This window comes from Podarcis tiliguerta (assembly GCF_965153285.1).
Source record: "Podarcis tiliguerta genome assembly, chromosome: 3".
Lineage (NCBI taxonomy): Eukaryota > Metazoa > Chordata > Lepidosauria > Squamata > Lacertidae > Podarcis > Podarcis tiliguerta.
This window is the reverse complement of record NC_139536.1, coordinates 70616896-70631365: the sequence shown is the minus strand read 5'-3', so window position 1 is coordinate 70631365 and position 14470 is coordinate 70616896. Positions and strand designations below refer to the sequence as shown.

General features: G+C 41.2%; 1 protein-coding gene across 2 annotated transcripts in view; it reads right to left on the bottom strand.

Moving 5' to 3' along the window:
* Positions 1 to 14470, bottom strand: part of PDSS2 (decaprenyl diphosphate synthase subunit 2) — a 67297-nt gene that overhangs the window by 15284 nt on the left and 37543 nt on the right. Inside the window, exon 4 of one of the 2 annotated variants that reach the window (XM_083433575.1) lies at positions 1454 to 1528. The exons of the other annotated variant lie outside the window; for it this stretch is intronic. Coding sequence (XP_083289701.1) covers positions 1454 to 1528 — 75 coding nt within the window. The remainder of the gene's footprint in view (positions 1 to 1453; positions 1529 to 14470) is intronic. 2 annotated transcript variants of the gene reach the window in all.

Sequence of the window (14470 nt, the reverse complement as noted above, 5' to 3'; positions counted from 1 at the left end):
CACTGTTTCAGCTATAAGTGAGATGATTCAACAATCTTTATTTTCCCATCTGTGTAGGAAAGAAGCCAATAAAATTATGAGTCTTCAGCAGCAACAACACAGTTACCCTGCAAGCATCTTGCATGTGATTGATGTCTCACTTAGCAGATGTCTTACTGCTTGTTGAACATGACAGGACATATTTTATTGGTCTATTAATACATGCCTTTGATGTTTGTGATGAAAAGGGGCTAGAGTAAATGGGTCCATAAAACACACCCCGGAGTGCCTTAATCCTTTTATTTTACTCAAATTCCAGAGAAAACCATTTTTAAATTAAAAGAGGGACCTGTCCGTCCATTGCAGAATGCACCTTAAAGAGCAGAATATACCCAAAGGAGGGAAGTAAATGAAATGGGAGTAAATTGTTTCCTTGCTACAATGTTATTTAGGGATGTACTTCAGTTCAGATGTGCCTTCCCTTAAGGATCACATTCTCATTGCTTCTTGAACTCCATCATTAGAAGCACTTCACCACCCCATCGTCCTCCTCCTTTGTCTTTCTTGCAAGGGGATTGGAGCATGACTGAAACTATCGTCTTATTGGGCCTTCAGAAGAATCCGAAACCAGGTGAAAAAGCAGCCAGGGCTATTTGGGAGCATGGCCACTATGAAAAAGAAACACTGATGACTAAAAAGAAATAGGGACATCCTGAAGCCACACCTGATGCAGCTGTTTCTAGGCAGGGCTAGCCTTGCATTTCAAAAGACTTCCAGTAGCCATGAGGTGGCCAGTAATTCCATGCAGGCAAGTGGGCAGGTGGAGGAGGGACGGATCTCTCCATCCCTTCCATGGCAGTCTACTTGGTTTCCATGCTAGCCGTGGAGGAAGAAAAGTCCCTTCCTCTGTGACCAGCATAAAAATGAAGCAAGCTGGCAGAGGAAGGATGGATTGCTCGCTCTCTCCTCTGCCAGTCTGCTTGATAGATGGTTTTTCTTTTTTAGTAGTGTGTTAACATGCTAGCGGTCTGCATTTCCATGCTGGCTGCAGAATTGGAGGCAGGGGCCTTCATTTGCAGTCAGCACAGACACAGAAGCTACTAGGCTCTTAGCAGGCTACTCATACATTTTGCAGGCTAGTGACTTCTGTGAGCTTATCTACAAGCCTTGACTATATATTTTTTTCAGGCTGTAAGTGGGAGAATTGAATTTCGCAGTTCTCCCCACAAAATACAAATAACATGTCAGAGAAAATTCAACGGGAGATAACATACTATTACATTTGGAAAAGATTTCAGACATTTGATTCACCTACCTACTACCTGAAATGGTACAACCCAATAACTGAAATATCATGAGGAGTTTCTAATGTAATTCAGTTTGTTCTGTCAGACTCACACACCACCTTTTTTAAAGTAGGAGGGAAAGAGTGATTTATGCACACACTCTGAGTTTTGTAATTATAGGAACTTACGTTTTCCAAGTTTGAATTTTCATAATATATCCCTTGTATTAATTCACCAATGGCACTTGACATGATCTCTACCACCTGAAAGGGGAAAAAAGAAATAATTGTTTTAAGTGGGTTGATTAATTACAGATATGGTAGAGTGCGCCAAACTGAAAGAGCAAAGGAAACATTAATAAAAGAGAATCTCTAAGTTGGAGCCTTGTGCTTAGCATTTCCTCTTCCCACTACATTTCAAGTTAATGTAAACAAAAGCAAAATAATATATATTTTAAAGTATAAATTAAATAAGCTGCCAGTTATGTACACATTGCAAGATCCTCTGGAAATTGTTACAAACTCAAAAATTTATACCCACTGCAAAAAAGTCAAAGAGTCCATAAGCAGTTCTTTATTATTCATTTTCATGCATTGGAAACATACTGTAGTTGTATTAAGTGTCTGCCCTGAGGGTCAACAGCAACACATGTATTGAAACTTTCACCAACATGCAGCTGTTCATATGATATTTAGAAAACTATTATCTCTAGGGTTCTCAGTTGTTCACATTAAAAAGCTGAATCAAATCCAAAATTTAAAAACTAGCCATAGTCTCACTGGAACTACTGGAACTCCCTTAACTGGAACAATATACCAGAATTTACTGTAATATATTCAATGCAGGCGCATCAAGTAGGCACACCTTAAGGCTATCCTGCCTGCTCACAGGTTTACTCTCTTCGGTGATTAATTTCCTATGTATATAGAGCTGTATCAGATTCCCCATCTCCCTTTCCTAAAATTTAGCCCATTTGTTATTGAATTAAAAAGATTTAGTTTCAGTTTTTATCATTCTTGTAACTGAAGACAGCATGGCCAACAATAAGGTCCCCAAAAGCAACACAAATAAACCCCTTAACATTCTTGCTGATCCTTCTTATTGTTTTATTTGCAAACCTTCACCAGCCTTACTATAGTTAGACAGCAATCCTATGTACATTTGTCTGGGAGTTAGCATTATGGAACAGAACGGGATTTACTTCCAAGTAAGCATGCACAGATCGCACTCTTAGCCTCTTGCACAAACCTATGTACACACTTAGGCAAACAGTACCAATTAAATCCTTTTCTTAAAAAAGAAGACGCCTAGGAACTAATTTGTAAGGCCTATTTTAAAACAGCCTTGTTTGGGGAGGGGAAAAAATAGCCTTGCCTGTTCAGTAATCAGATACTTAAAGAAATATTGTAGCAATATGAGCTGCAGGGGAACTGAAAGGACAATGATCCTACAGTGTTAACCCAGATGTGTTGAGTTATTTAAGTGGGGAACAGAGAAAATGAGGGGCATTTTTTGGGAAGGTATCAGATAAGCCTTATGCCCAAATCCAGGAGGATTGTGTATCGCCAATAGGTCTATGAAAGCCTGTAACCAAATGCTCAGTGTCAGATTGTATTACGGTTTATACAAGCAACATCTCAAGATTTCTCTGATGGCTGGGACACATAATACAGATCAATCACTCACTAAAAAATATTATGGTTTGTGAAACGGTTGGAGCCCAGAGACATGGCAGTAATACGAAGAAGAAGAATTTGCAAAGACACTGAGTCCTACCTCTAAATGTCAAAGTGATAGTGTGAGCTTTAACAATGCATCTAGCTGTGAATAGCCAGAACTTCCTCCCCCCTCTCAAAACACACATCCAACCTTCTCTGAAACTCTAGACAAGACACAACTCAGCAAAAGATTCTTTACTTCTTATACACACATATAAGGAAGTGGCAGGTTTTCACTAATTTCAAGGTAATTATTTCTTGAAGAATCAGAATTTTTTTCTGTAAACATATATAAAACAGCAAAATCAACACTATATGAAATTCATAGGCGCACAATATACTAAACTGTGCAATTACTTCTTACACCCTAAGGGCACTTCTTTTCATCTGCAATGAATCTTTCTTGCAATAAAGCTACTGTTTATACATCCATAGAGTACGAGTCTATAAAAGGTTTCACATAAATACAATTGTGTTTTGCCCCTTAACAATCACCCTCTAAAGTTTATCTTCTCAGCAGCCTTGTTTAATGGTCACTAATGTCCTACTGCAATCATAACCCTGGCTTAGGGATCAGGAGTGGACCACAGGTCCCTATGTTCACAGACCCTTCATTCATGCACACGTTCCAACCCCTGTCTCTCACTCCTGTTTCAGCATGACATTATATAATCACTAGCCTTCATCAAAGAGAAATCTGATGCTCTCCTAACTCCAATTCAGAACAGTGGTTCACAGTTGGCATGGGGCAACTGCAGAAAATGTCTGTTTTCATTGCCTTCACACTATGATATACCATAGAGTGCAGGACCACAAGCAGATTTCCCCCAAATGATCGAAGTGATTTTACAGGTCTACACAGGGGCAGAAGAACTTGAACATTGTCTGGTCAATGATCAACAACCAGTTCAGCTCCCAGTTCAGCTCAAGTGTAGCATGTGTGCATCCAGGTGTTCCACTCAACAACCGTGGGCCACAACACCAGCTGTACCTTCTGAACCAATCCCAAAGGAATACCAACATAATATTATGCCTGCACTGTGCCCTGCTGAGTCTATGGCTGAAGTGATATTTGAACTGAGGACCCAGAGCTCATACTTTTGGTTACTGTACTACACAAGGTCATATACTTCTTTCCCTCTCCACTTCCCCAACCATCACCAGTGCTCCAGGTTTAGAAAGATGCTTCTGAAATCTGAAATATTCAAGAGTATAGTAAGGTACTTAATCAGCACTTTACACCTACTAGATAAAGGTTATATAAAATATGAAAAATGCTACCTTCTCAATATTATGCATAGCATGATTAAGGTGCCAGGTAGTCCAGTGGTTTTGGCTTTGTGTTTTTACCATAGTAGCCTGGGTTTAATTCCCAGTCATGGCAAATCACTTCAGGCAGGAGCTAAAGCTAAAGGTCTTGGATTCAATCCCTGGCATCTTCAGGTAGGTCTGGGAAAGACTCCTGTCTGAAATCCTGGAGAGTCTACTGCAATTCAGTGTGTAGACAATACCAATGGTCTGGCTCAATATAAGGCATTTTTTCTTAGGTATACAGCAGGGATTTTCAATCTTTGAACTTCAGACACTTGCTCTCCGAGTTGTGATTTTGGTAAATTTCTGCACATTAGGTTTTTAGGATTTGCACCATTTGTGCAAAGTGCTGCCCAGGTGAATTGGACCTCAGTGTTGCTCTGCATGAAAAGCTCAGTTCAGATCACGCCCAACACTGCCCTGTAGCTGCATATATTAAACAATGATTCGGAGTGGTAGGCAAGCTTTCTTTCATGGAGCCTGTCCATCATTTATTTTTTTCATTGAGGATCATACCCCAGAAAAAAATTATGAGAAAAATCCAGGTTTTCTTGGAGCACAATTTGAAAACCACTATTGGAGGACTATGCAAATTTTTGGGGGGCCCAGAATTATCAATCAAGTACATAGACTGAATATTGCCATCATAGCAGGACAGTTAGACTAATATAACACCATATTTATGTTGCATTGCCAATCTAGTAACAACTGTCTATAAAGATGGGGGTGGGGAGAAATTCTCTGAGCAACATTAGCAGAATATAGCTTTGGAATACAAGAATAGGCATCTTACAGCTAAAGAAGGGGAAAAACCAGATCTCTGCAATATTTCAATAGCTATTGTATATTTTTATCTAAGCATCACTGAGATTCAGGCTGTGTAAATTATCATTTTTGCTATTGTCTCAGTTGGGATCATCTGGGCGACTCAAATAATTTCCATTTTCTTCTCCCTGCCAAGCCCCTCACACACACACCCCATCTAACTGTTTGGACAAAATAGTTACATCAAGCAATGAATGCAGCCAACCAAACAGTGAGCAGCCATCTTAAAGGCTGCAAGTACTTGAAGAATAAATAGCTTTTAAGAGCCTGAACAGGACAGGAGGGAGACAACATGCTGGTATGATGGAGCATTTGCACTCCTTAAATAATCTGAAAAAAGTTAGCATTATATGGAGAGCAAAAAAAGATAGTCTGTGTTCATATGTCACAGAACGAAGAGTTTGAAATAACAAGGGAAACTCGAGAAAGCAGTGGATTGAGGCAAAAGTGTCCTGCGGAATTTCTTTTTAACTGAAGAGAAATAAAGGAAAAACATTACAAGGGATGAACAAGAAAACTGCTTGTGCTGGACTCCCAAGTTCCAGATAGACTTGCTAGCTGAAAGCACACTTCACATTTCCAACTAACAATCTATTTGTTTGAGAGAGAGAGATATGTTTTAAAAGCAGAATTAAGTTCTCTGTGATCATGCCTAAAATTCACCATTAAGATAGAACCTACTGGGTTTTGGGGAAATGCTATTAGGTACCAGAAATTTGACGACGACAACAACAATGATGTGACACTGCTTTATAGAGTCTCATTCAAGTTGCCAATAACTTTGCTTCCTTGTTTCTTAAGGATATGTTTTCTTTTACTCTCCTAACCTACTGCTTCAGCAAGGGTGAGAAACTGCAGCCACCTGAGTCTCTCCCAAGTCACAGCCTGTACTGCCCCAGCTTCACACCCACCATGAGTGTTTTTGCCTGACTAGAATGTATCCTTGAACACTGGTAATGCCTATTGCTTCTCTGGATGGAGGGCAAAGAGGGGTGTGTGAGTGTGTGTAGAAGCCTACCGAAACAAATACAACATTTACATCCACTGCTCTTCCCACATGCCACGCACCACTGGCATGTGGCCCTTGGAAGGTTGCACAGAAGAGAATGAGGTCCTTGAGCTGCAAAAGGTTCCCCACCCCAGGCTTAAAGCTTTGTCACACACTACTTTTTATTCCATGGCTGCCTGTCCAAAGGGAATTGCCTTTATAAGACCAGATTAAAAATATTTTTGTAAATAAAGAATAAATGCACTTAATAGAAAAGCACAAATATCCCCTAGTGCAGAAACTTGCAATTTGTAGACTGTGCACTACATGACCCCAGTGCTGAAAAACAGGGCTCCAATTAGAATTTTGAAAATGCAGCTGAAAAGTTTCCAGACACAAACAAAACAAAGCCTTTATTATTTATTTTGTTCACCTCCAGACTTTAGCTGATTTGTTAAGTAAAAGCCTGAAGTGGACCTTTACAATTATAATCTTGTCTGGCACGGTTCTTACATCTTCTTGGAAATGTAGAACTTGATATGTATCATTGCCATATTGATATAGTAGAACTCAAGGCAGTAATGTATCAGAGATTTAGTAAGCATGTGAATTATAAGATTAGTAGTAAACTGTTGCAATAAATACTGTCTTATGTTTAATGATCTTCCAGGAAGTTTCATCTACTCAAGGGCTTTGCCCCCTACTATGACTTCCTATCATAATGTGTAAGTTTTCCTCTAGGTCAATGAAATGAACCTGGACTAATGTTTTCCACCAGCAGATAAAAAGTGCGTAGTGTCAACAGTGGAATAGACTCCCACGAGAGGTGTTGGGCACTCCTTCCCTGGAGGTTTTTAAGCAAACGTTGGATGGTCATGTATGAAAAATTGGGATTCCTGCATTGTAGGGGATTGGACTAGATGACCCTCAGGGTCCTTTTGAACTCTATAGTTCTGTGATTCTGTGTAAATAGGCTCACTTGGTACATAGGAAGCTGCTTATACTGAAGCAGACAATTGGGTTCATCTAGCTCAGTATTAAGGGACGCGGGTGGTGCTGCGGGTTAAACCACAGAGCCTAGGACTTGCCGATCAGAAGGTCAGCGGTTCTAATCCCCGCGATGGGTGAGTTCCCGTTGCTTGGTCCCTGCTCCTATCAACCTAGCAGTTCAAAAGCACGTCAAAGTGCAAGTAAATAGGTACCGCTCCAGCGGGAAGGTAAACTGTGTTTCCGTGCACTGCTCTGGTTTTCCAGAAGCGGCTTAGTCATGCTGGCCACATGACCCGGAAACTGTACGCCGGCTCCCCCGGCCAATAAAGCGAGATGAGCGCCGCAACCCCAGAGTCGGCCATGACTGGACCAGGAGTCCCTTTCCAGGGTTTCAGGCGGGGGTCTTTCCTAGTCCGATCTAGAGATGCTGGGGACTGAACCTACATACTGAGGCTTGCTTAATATTGATCAGTTTTACAAGAACTCACAAGGAGAGGTTAGGAATTCAACAGATAATCCAAGTTTTTTTTTATATTAAATCTTTTTATTTTATTTGCTGCAAAAAGAGAGGTTGTCAGGCACCTGGGAGGTGTCACCAACAGAGCTGCATTCAGCTTGTGGAGTCACAAGTTTAGCAGGCTTGGTCCCACATCAATAAGTAATGTTTAAGGCAGAAGTGCCATTTAGCACCCAATACATTAAACAGAAGTGTTTAGGAAAGGGTCACAGCTCAGTATTCTGCATGCAAAAGGTTTCAGGATCAATCCCTGTAATCTCCAAGGAAAGGCTGGGGCAGCCTTCTGGAGAACTGCCGCCATGCCAAGAGAACACTGAGCTAGATGAAGCCGTGGTCTGACATCCTCTACCACTTTTTTCCATTAACAAAATGGAACATTAAGTCAACATTAGTTAACAGTGCTTGGATCCCAGACTAACATAAAAGGCACCTCAGAATGTGGAGTTCAATGACGACAAGATTTTGCAAGTTTTATTCTGTCAGTTTCAGTCTGTACAGAACAGCAGTACATGAAGAATCTACTTAATTATAGTCCCCCTTCCTTAAAACCTGAGTCAAGAAAATATTTTAAGACTTCTTACACCATGAAGCAGGAAAATGCATTACCGATCTTTCTGTCCCTTCAGATAACAGGTGATCAAAGACATCTTAATCTTTCCTATTAGTTGCTTCTCAGGAAGGTTCTTAGTTTGGCACTTAAGCATTTGCTGCAGTAGTAAAAACAATCACATACAAATTTATTACTTTTTTCCTGAATACCAAAGCACCATTAAAAACCATTAAGAAGACGCAGAATGCTCTCTAGGGAATATTTATCTTCCCTTTATGTGCTGAACGGGTGGGAAATTTATTCAAGCAAGAACCTCAGTAATCAATTGAAGCGAATATATATAAATGTCTGTCTGCCTGTCTGTCTCCCTCACACACATCCTTAATCCATAGTGCTAACACTAGATTAACAAAAGTAAACCCTTTAGAAAAAATGGAGATGTCATTCATTTGCCTATAATCCATACATCTCATTTTAGCACAAGTTTGGCATAGGACATTCATTTTAATTTTAGTGATGAGCCACTTTTTATCACCATCATTCTCATCCACTGGAGTCTACTTTAGACAAAGGATAATGGGAGTGCTCCTGGATTCAGTCCTGAGCCCAGATTTCTGCAGTGGCCATTCCTGGAGATGTCTGATCTGGCTACAGTGACATATTACATCCCATTTGGATCACTGTAACACGCTCTAAATGGAGCTGCCTTTGAAAACTACTCAGAAACATTAACTGGCCCAAAAAGCTGCAAGCAGACTGTTGACCGGGGCTGGTTATAGGGAGCACACAACACCCTTGTTTAAAAAGCTCCACTGGCTATTCAAAGTGGTGGTTATGGTCTATAAAGCCCTACAAGGCTGAGGGCCATGCTATCTGATGGACCATATTATTCCATATGAACCTTTGTCTTTCTCTAAGAGATACTATTGACAGAACCTACCCAGGTTCTGAGCTCTTCAGGAGACACCCTTCCTTCATTCCCACAGGCACATTTGGTGGGAATGCAGGAGGTAGTCTTCCCAGTGGCAGATCCCAGACCTTGGAGCTTAGGGCAAGGAAGCAAGCTGGAAGATGGCTTGAATGCTAGTGGAGGAAAACTCTGGTTGAATGCAACTGAACACTGGTGAGGGTTCATCATCAAGCCTACCTAGTGGCAGTGAAGGTAGCAGTACCACCTCTCCTCATATGAATCAACCCAGACCTCGTGACTATCATCTGAGGCCCTTCTTTCTGTGTCTCCTTCACAAGAGGTCTGGAGGGTGGCAACCAGACAACAGGTCGTTTCTGCAGTGGCTCCTTGTTTGTGGAATGCTCTCTCCAGGGAGGTTTGCCTGGGACTTACATTACATCTTTAGGTGCCAGGTGAAAATGGTTCTCTCCCACCAGGTGTTTGGCTGATAACGTTCTATGCCTTTTAAAATGTTTGTGGGAGTGGGGGGTTATTGGTTTGTTTTTGTATGTACTTTGGATTTTCATTTTGTATTTTTTCTGTTGTGAACTACTCTGGGATCTTTGGATGAAGGTCAGTGTACAAATTTAATTAGCAACAACAACAAATTTAGTAAGTAACAACAACAACACTCCTTTCCTAGAGAGGCTAGACTTGCTCCTTCTTTGTTGTCCTTATGCCAGCAGGTGAAACCTGTTTTAATCTGGCATGTTTTGGGGAACGGACTGCTTTTAAGGAATGTGCTCATGATAGTATGCTGTACTGTTGGTGTTTTTATCTGAGTTTTAATAGATCTATTTTTACATTGTTTTATTTTTTAACCATACTCTGCTCTATGTCCTTAGTTATGTGTATTTTACCTGTATTTTTAAAATTTTTGTGAGCTACCTTGAGTTCTGTGAAAAAGGTAGGATATGTACTGTATATAAATGGCTTTGATAGCCTATTTGTATTGGGCTTGAAGATTGCCTGTTTTTGCTGGCTTATTATTTAGTGCTGAAAACAATATTACAGTGCATCATTATAACACATCCCAAGGTGAAAGATTTAAGGTAGTAGGGCTGAGAAGGATGTCTGCCTGAGACCTGCCAGTAGTAATGGGAAAACAGGACTGTGCTAGACAACCCACTAATTTAAATCTGTATATGAGCTACTTCCACACAGGTTTCAGAAACAAGACTATTCCTAGATCAAATGATGCCTTAGGCAAGGAGTATCTCTCTCCCACTGCTCCACAATTGGTTCATCTTTGGAATACGCTCTTATTATATTTGGAGCTCATTTCACAACTTCTGAGATATGATTTGTATGACAATAAATTTGCACATACATCTGATCACAATTACAATCCATTTATTGAATGGATACTGAAACTGTAAAATTCTGCACATTTTTTTTTAGGTTCACAATGCTATCTACACAGGTCAGTGTTGCCAGCTTTACAAGTGCAGATGAACCGATTGCACTATTCATTTCAGCTGCTGAGTGTATAGTTGAGTAGACAGCCCATGACAGACGCCCCAGGCAGTCACCTGGGTCTCCTGTTCCTAAATTCAGCCCTGAACAAGAGATCCAAATCCAAAGTTTAATTCTAGGCAAGTTACCAGTCTATGTGTAGATGGGTTGTTGTTGTTGTTGTTGTCTTCAGGCAGAGAGTTACACAGTCCTCTTTCTGAGAGCATCTGGCAAGGTGGATTCCCAACAGTTATTACTCACTTTGCTTCTCTCACAACATATTCCCATTTTTATAGGAAGAAAGTTCCATTCAAGTTTCTATATTGAAACTGTCGATAAAATTATGATAGTGTTATGTTGACAATGAAGGTACCAGTGATCTCATGAGTCTGGTATATTGTGAAACAATGACAAACATTTTGATTGCAATTCATACTGTCCAAAGTTTTAAAGATACCAATGGAAAATCACCCATTAGGGAGTGTCTATTGTTATGAATATAGAATCTACAATAATGTACAACTAGGAAGAACCAAAATTAAGTGGGTCTGGAAGCTTAACCTTTGGTTCTATCAGTTTCAAGGGAAACTATAACTACTATACAGAACTGCATCTGAAATCCTTCTCAGCAATGAGCATCACAGGAGAATACCGGCTTGAATCCAACAAAGCCCTAGCACTGGCAAAAGTCACTTGCTCATTCAACAGGGCAGAGTCATTTCTGATTTCTGTCAATTATTTCCTCCTTCTCACCCCTTCACACAGTATCTAATACTATTCCAGAGGATCCCTCATCCCTTAGAAGCAGCTTTTCAAGGGGCAGAGGGGCTGCAGCAAGGAGGAAGAGGTAAGAAAGTATGTTCAGCAAACAGAACTATTCAAGCATCAAGCATCTAAGACTTTGCAAGACTGTACTTTCATTGTTCAGTTTGCTCCCCAATTCTTTTTTCAGGACAGAGGGTGGTCTTATACAAGCAGAAGTGTATCTGTATAATGAAACTGCTGATAAAACCCAGCTATTATTGACACTGGGGGGTGCCAGCATACTGTGCTAATTACAACTTCACCACTCTGTTCCATTTATCAGAGAGAACTGCTTATCTTCCCATTTAAATACGGGAATATTAGAATAGCTCTGTTGGATCACGCCAATGGCTCATCTAGTCCCACATCCTGTTCTCACAGTGGCCAGCCAGATATCCATGGGAAACCTACAAGCAGGACCTAAGCACAGCAACACTCCTCCTTTTGTGGTTTCCAGCAACTGGTAAATTTAGCCACTACTACATTTATGGACAGAAACTTAAGATTACTTGAAATTCACTTAGGTCAAACAAAAATAAACTTCAAGTCAAAGCTGGTATGCTGTTATTGTGAACCTTTTTTGTATTAAGAACGATAGGTAAAGATAAAGGACCCCTGGACGGTTAAGTCCAGTCAAAGGCGACTATGGGGTGTGGCACTTATCTCACTTTTCAGGCTGAGGGAGCCGGCATTTGTCCACAGACAGCTTTCCTGGTCATCTCGCCAGCACGACCAAACTGCTACTGGTGCACAAAGGACCATGACAGAAGCCAGAACGCACGGAAACACCATTTACCTTCCAGCCAGAGCGGTACCTATTTATCTACTTGCACTGGTGTGCTTTCAAACTGCTAGGTTGGCAGAAACTGGGACAGAGCAATGGAAGCTCAGCCCAATGTGTGGATTCAAATAATAATCCTTTGGGGGGAAGGGCAGAATATGAATTTAATAAAAATAGATAATACAATTATTTTTCAATCTCAAAAGCAGAAGATTCACAATGTGATGCATAACAGAAAAACAAACCATGCCACTATTATAACAGCGAACTACAGTACAACTCCAAATCCCTTATATGGGGCCAATTAAAATCTAATATTTATTTGACAGCACTGTACTTTCAACATGGAAGAAGTCACATTTCAATGTTACACATGACTTGCCTTAATTCCCAGATGAAATATGTTAGCTTGAATTAAAATTCAGCACACCGCTAACAGATAACAGCAATCCGTTCTCTTAGCAAATATAAGGGCACTAAGGCTAAATAAGGACAGCTAGTTATCAAAATGGTCACAAATATATGGTAATGTCTTGTTATGCAGCAGATAATGAAATTTCTCTGACAGCTTTTACAGTCCAAGCTTTAATTGTTTTTAACCTTAAAAAAGCAAGCAAGCAAACTGCTCTGACCATCAATGGAGCTGATGGGCTTTCTGGAATGTGTGTGTGTGTGTGTGTGTGTGTGTGTGTACAGCCCCACCCCCACCCACCCCCTCTCCTCTACACCTTTGTAGGCCATTTACATCCAAGAGAACATGCTTCCATATTGTTGGCCGAACTGAACCTTCACATATGGTGGCTTGCAGGAGAAGTATGCAGTTATAGTTTGCCCCTAGAAGAAGGCCCTAATATAGGATTGCTAACATGCACTGAAAAAAGCTCATTTAGCACTATAGTGAAACTATCACTGCATGAAGCAGTACTGCAGAAGAAGCAAAAGCCCCTTTGTTACTGGCTAATCCGCCCCCCCCCCCCGCATGCAGGTTTCAGGTTCAATCCCCAGCATCTCTAGGTAAGGCAGGAAGAGAACTCTTTCTGAAACACTGAAGAGCCACCACCAGTCAGAATAGATAATACTGATCCAGATGAACCAATTTTCTGATTTAGTATAAGGCAGCTTTCTATACTCCTCTGTGTGTGACATAGCTACATCTCATGAAGTTGGTTGAGGAACTTGTTGGAATTAAGGTGACCAAACAGCTCTTCAATGGGTTGTAGAAGGCAATGTGGGGGGAGGGGGGAGGAACCACACTTAGCACTGGTATTAGACTCGGAACCTTATTTCTCAGGTTGGCATATGCAACACTCCCTCATCAGTGATGTTCACAACACAGCCAGTAGGAGGCAGAGATATCCAAGAATAAAGACTGTGCTTAGACAGGGACCAGCTCTACATCTGCCTGCAGAAGGGAGTGGGTGGTGCTGTGGTCTAAACCACTGAGCCTCTTTGGCTTTGCTGATCAAAAGGTCAGCAGTTCAAGTCCACACAACGGGGTGAGCTCCCGTTGCTCTGTTCCAGTTTCTGCCAACCTAGCAGTTTGAAAGCACACCAGTACAAGTAAATAGGTACCACTGCAGCGGGAAAGTAAACAGCATTTCTGTGCACACTGGCACTCGTAACGGTGTTTTGTTGCACCAGAAGCAGTTTAGTCCTGCTGGCCACATGACCCAGAAGGCTGTCTGTGGACAAACGCTGGCTCCCCTGGGCCTGAAAGTGAAGATGAGCGCCACACCCCATAGTTGCCTTTGACTGGACTTAACTGTCCAGGGGTCTTTCACCTTTACTGATACCTGTCAGCATTCAGCTCCTGACAGTACAACATCTTTCTTGGTCACATTGTTCATGCGGCCCTTTACTTCAAGATGTACAACTTGGCTGCCCCTCTGTATTGTCTCACAACATCCCTTCCTCACCTCAATCCTGCTGTTCTGTGCATGGCTGCTATTTGGAGCTTTATATCATAGTGCTTCAAATTTTCCTACCTTTTTCTCTCTTTGCCATCCCTTGGGTATTTCTTTTCCAAAAAGATTTTTGTAACTACTTGCTTATCCTTATTGATCAACAATGCACAGGCAAACCATGTTGTAGTGAGACACCCAAATGTCCAGGCCCATCAAGTCATTTCCTTCCTTCTATGGCACAGGGATCTGGCATGTCAGCTGCTGCCAAAATGACAGTTAATCCAAACAGCCCCGTCACCTGGGGGCAGAAACAGCCAGGAGAAGGAAACATAATGCCAGATTTATTCCCACAGCTCCCTCTCTTTTCTACAGTTAGGTGAATAACTGGGTCACGAGGGTGGGGGTGGGATAAA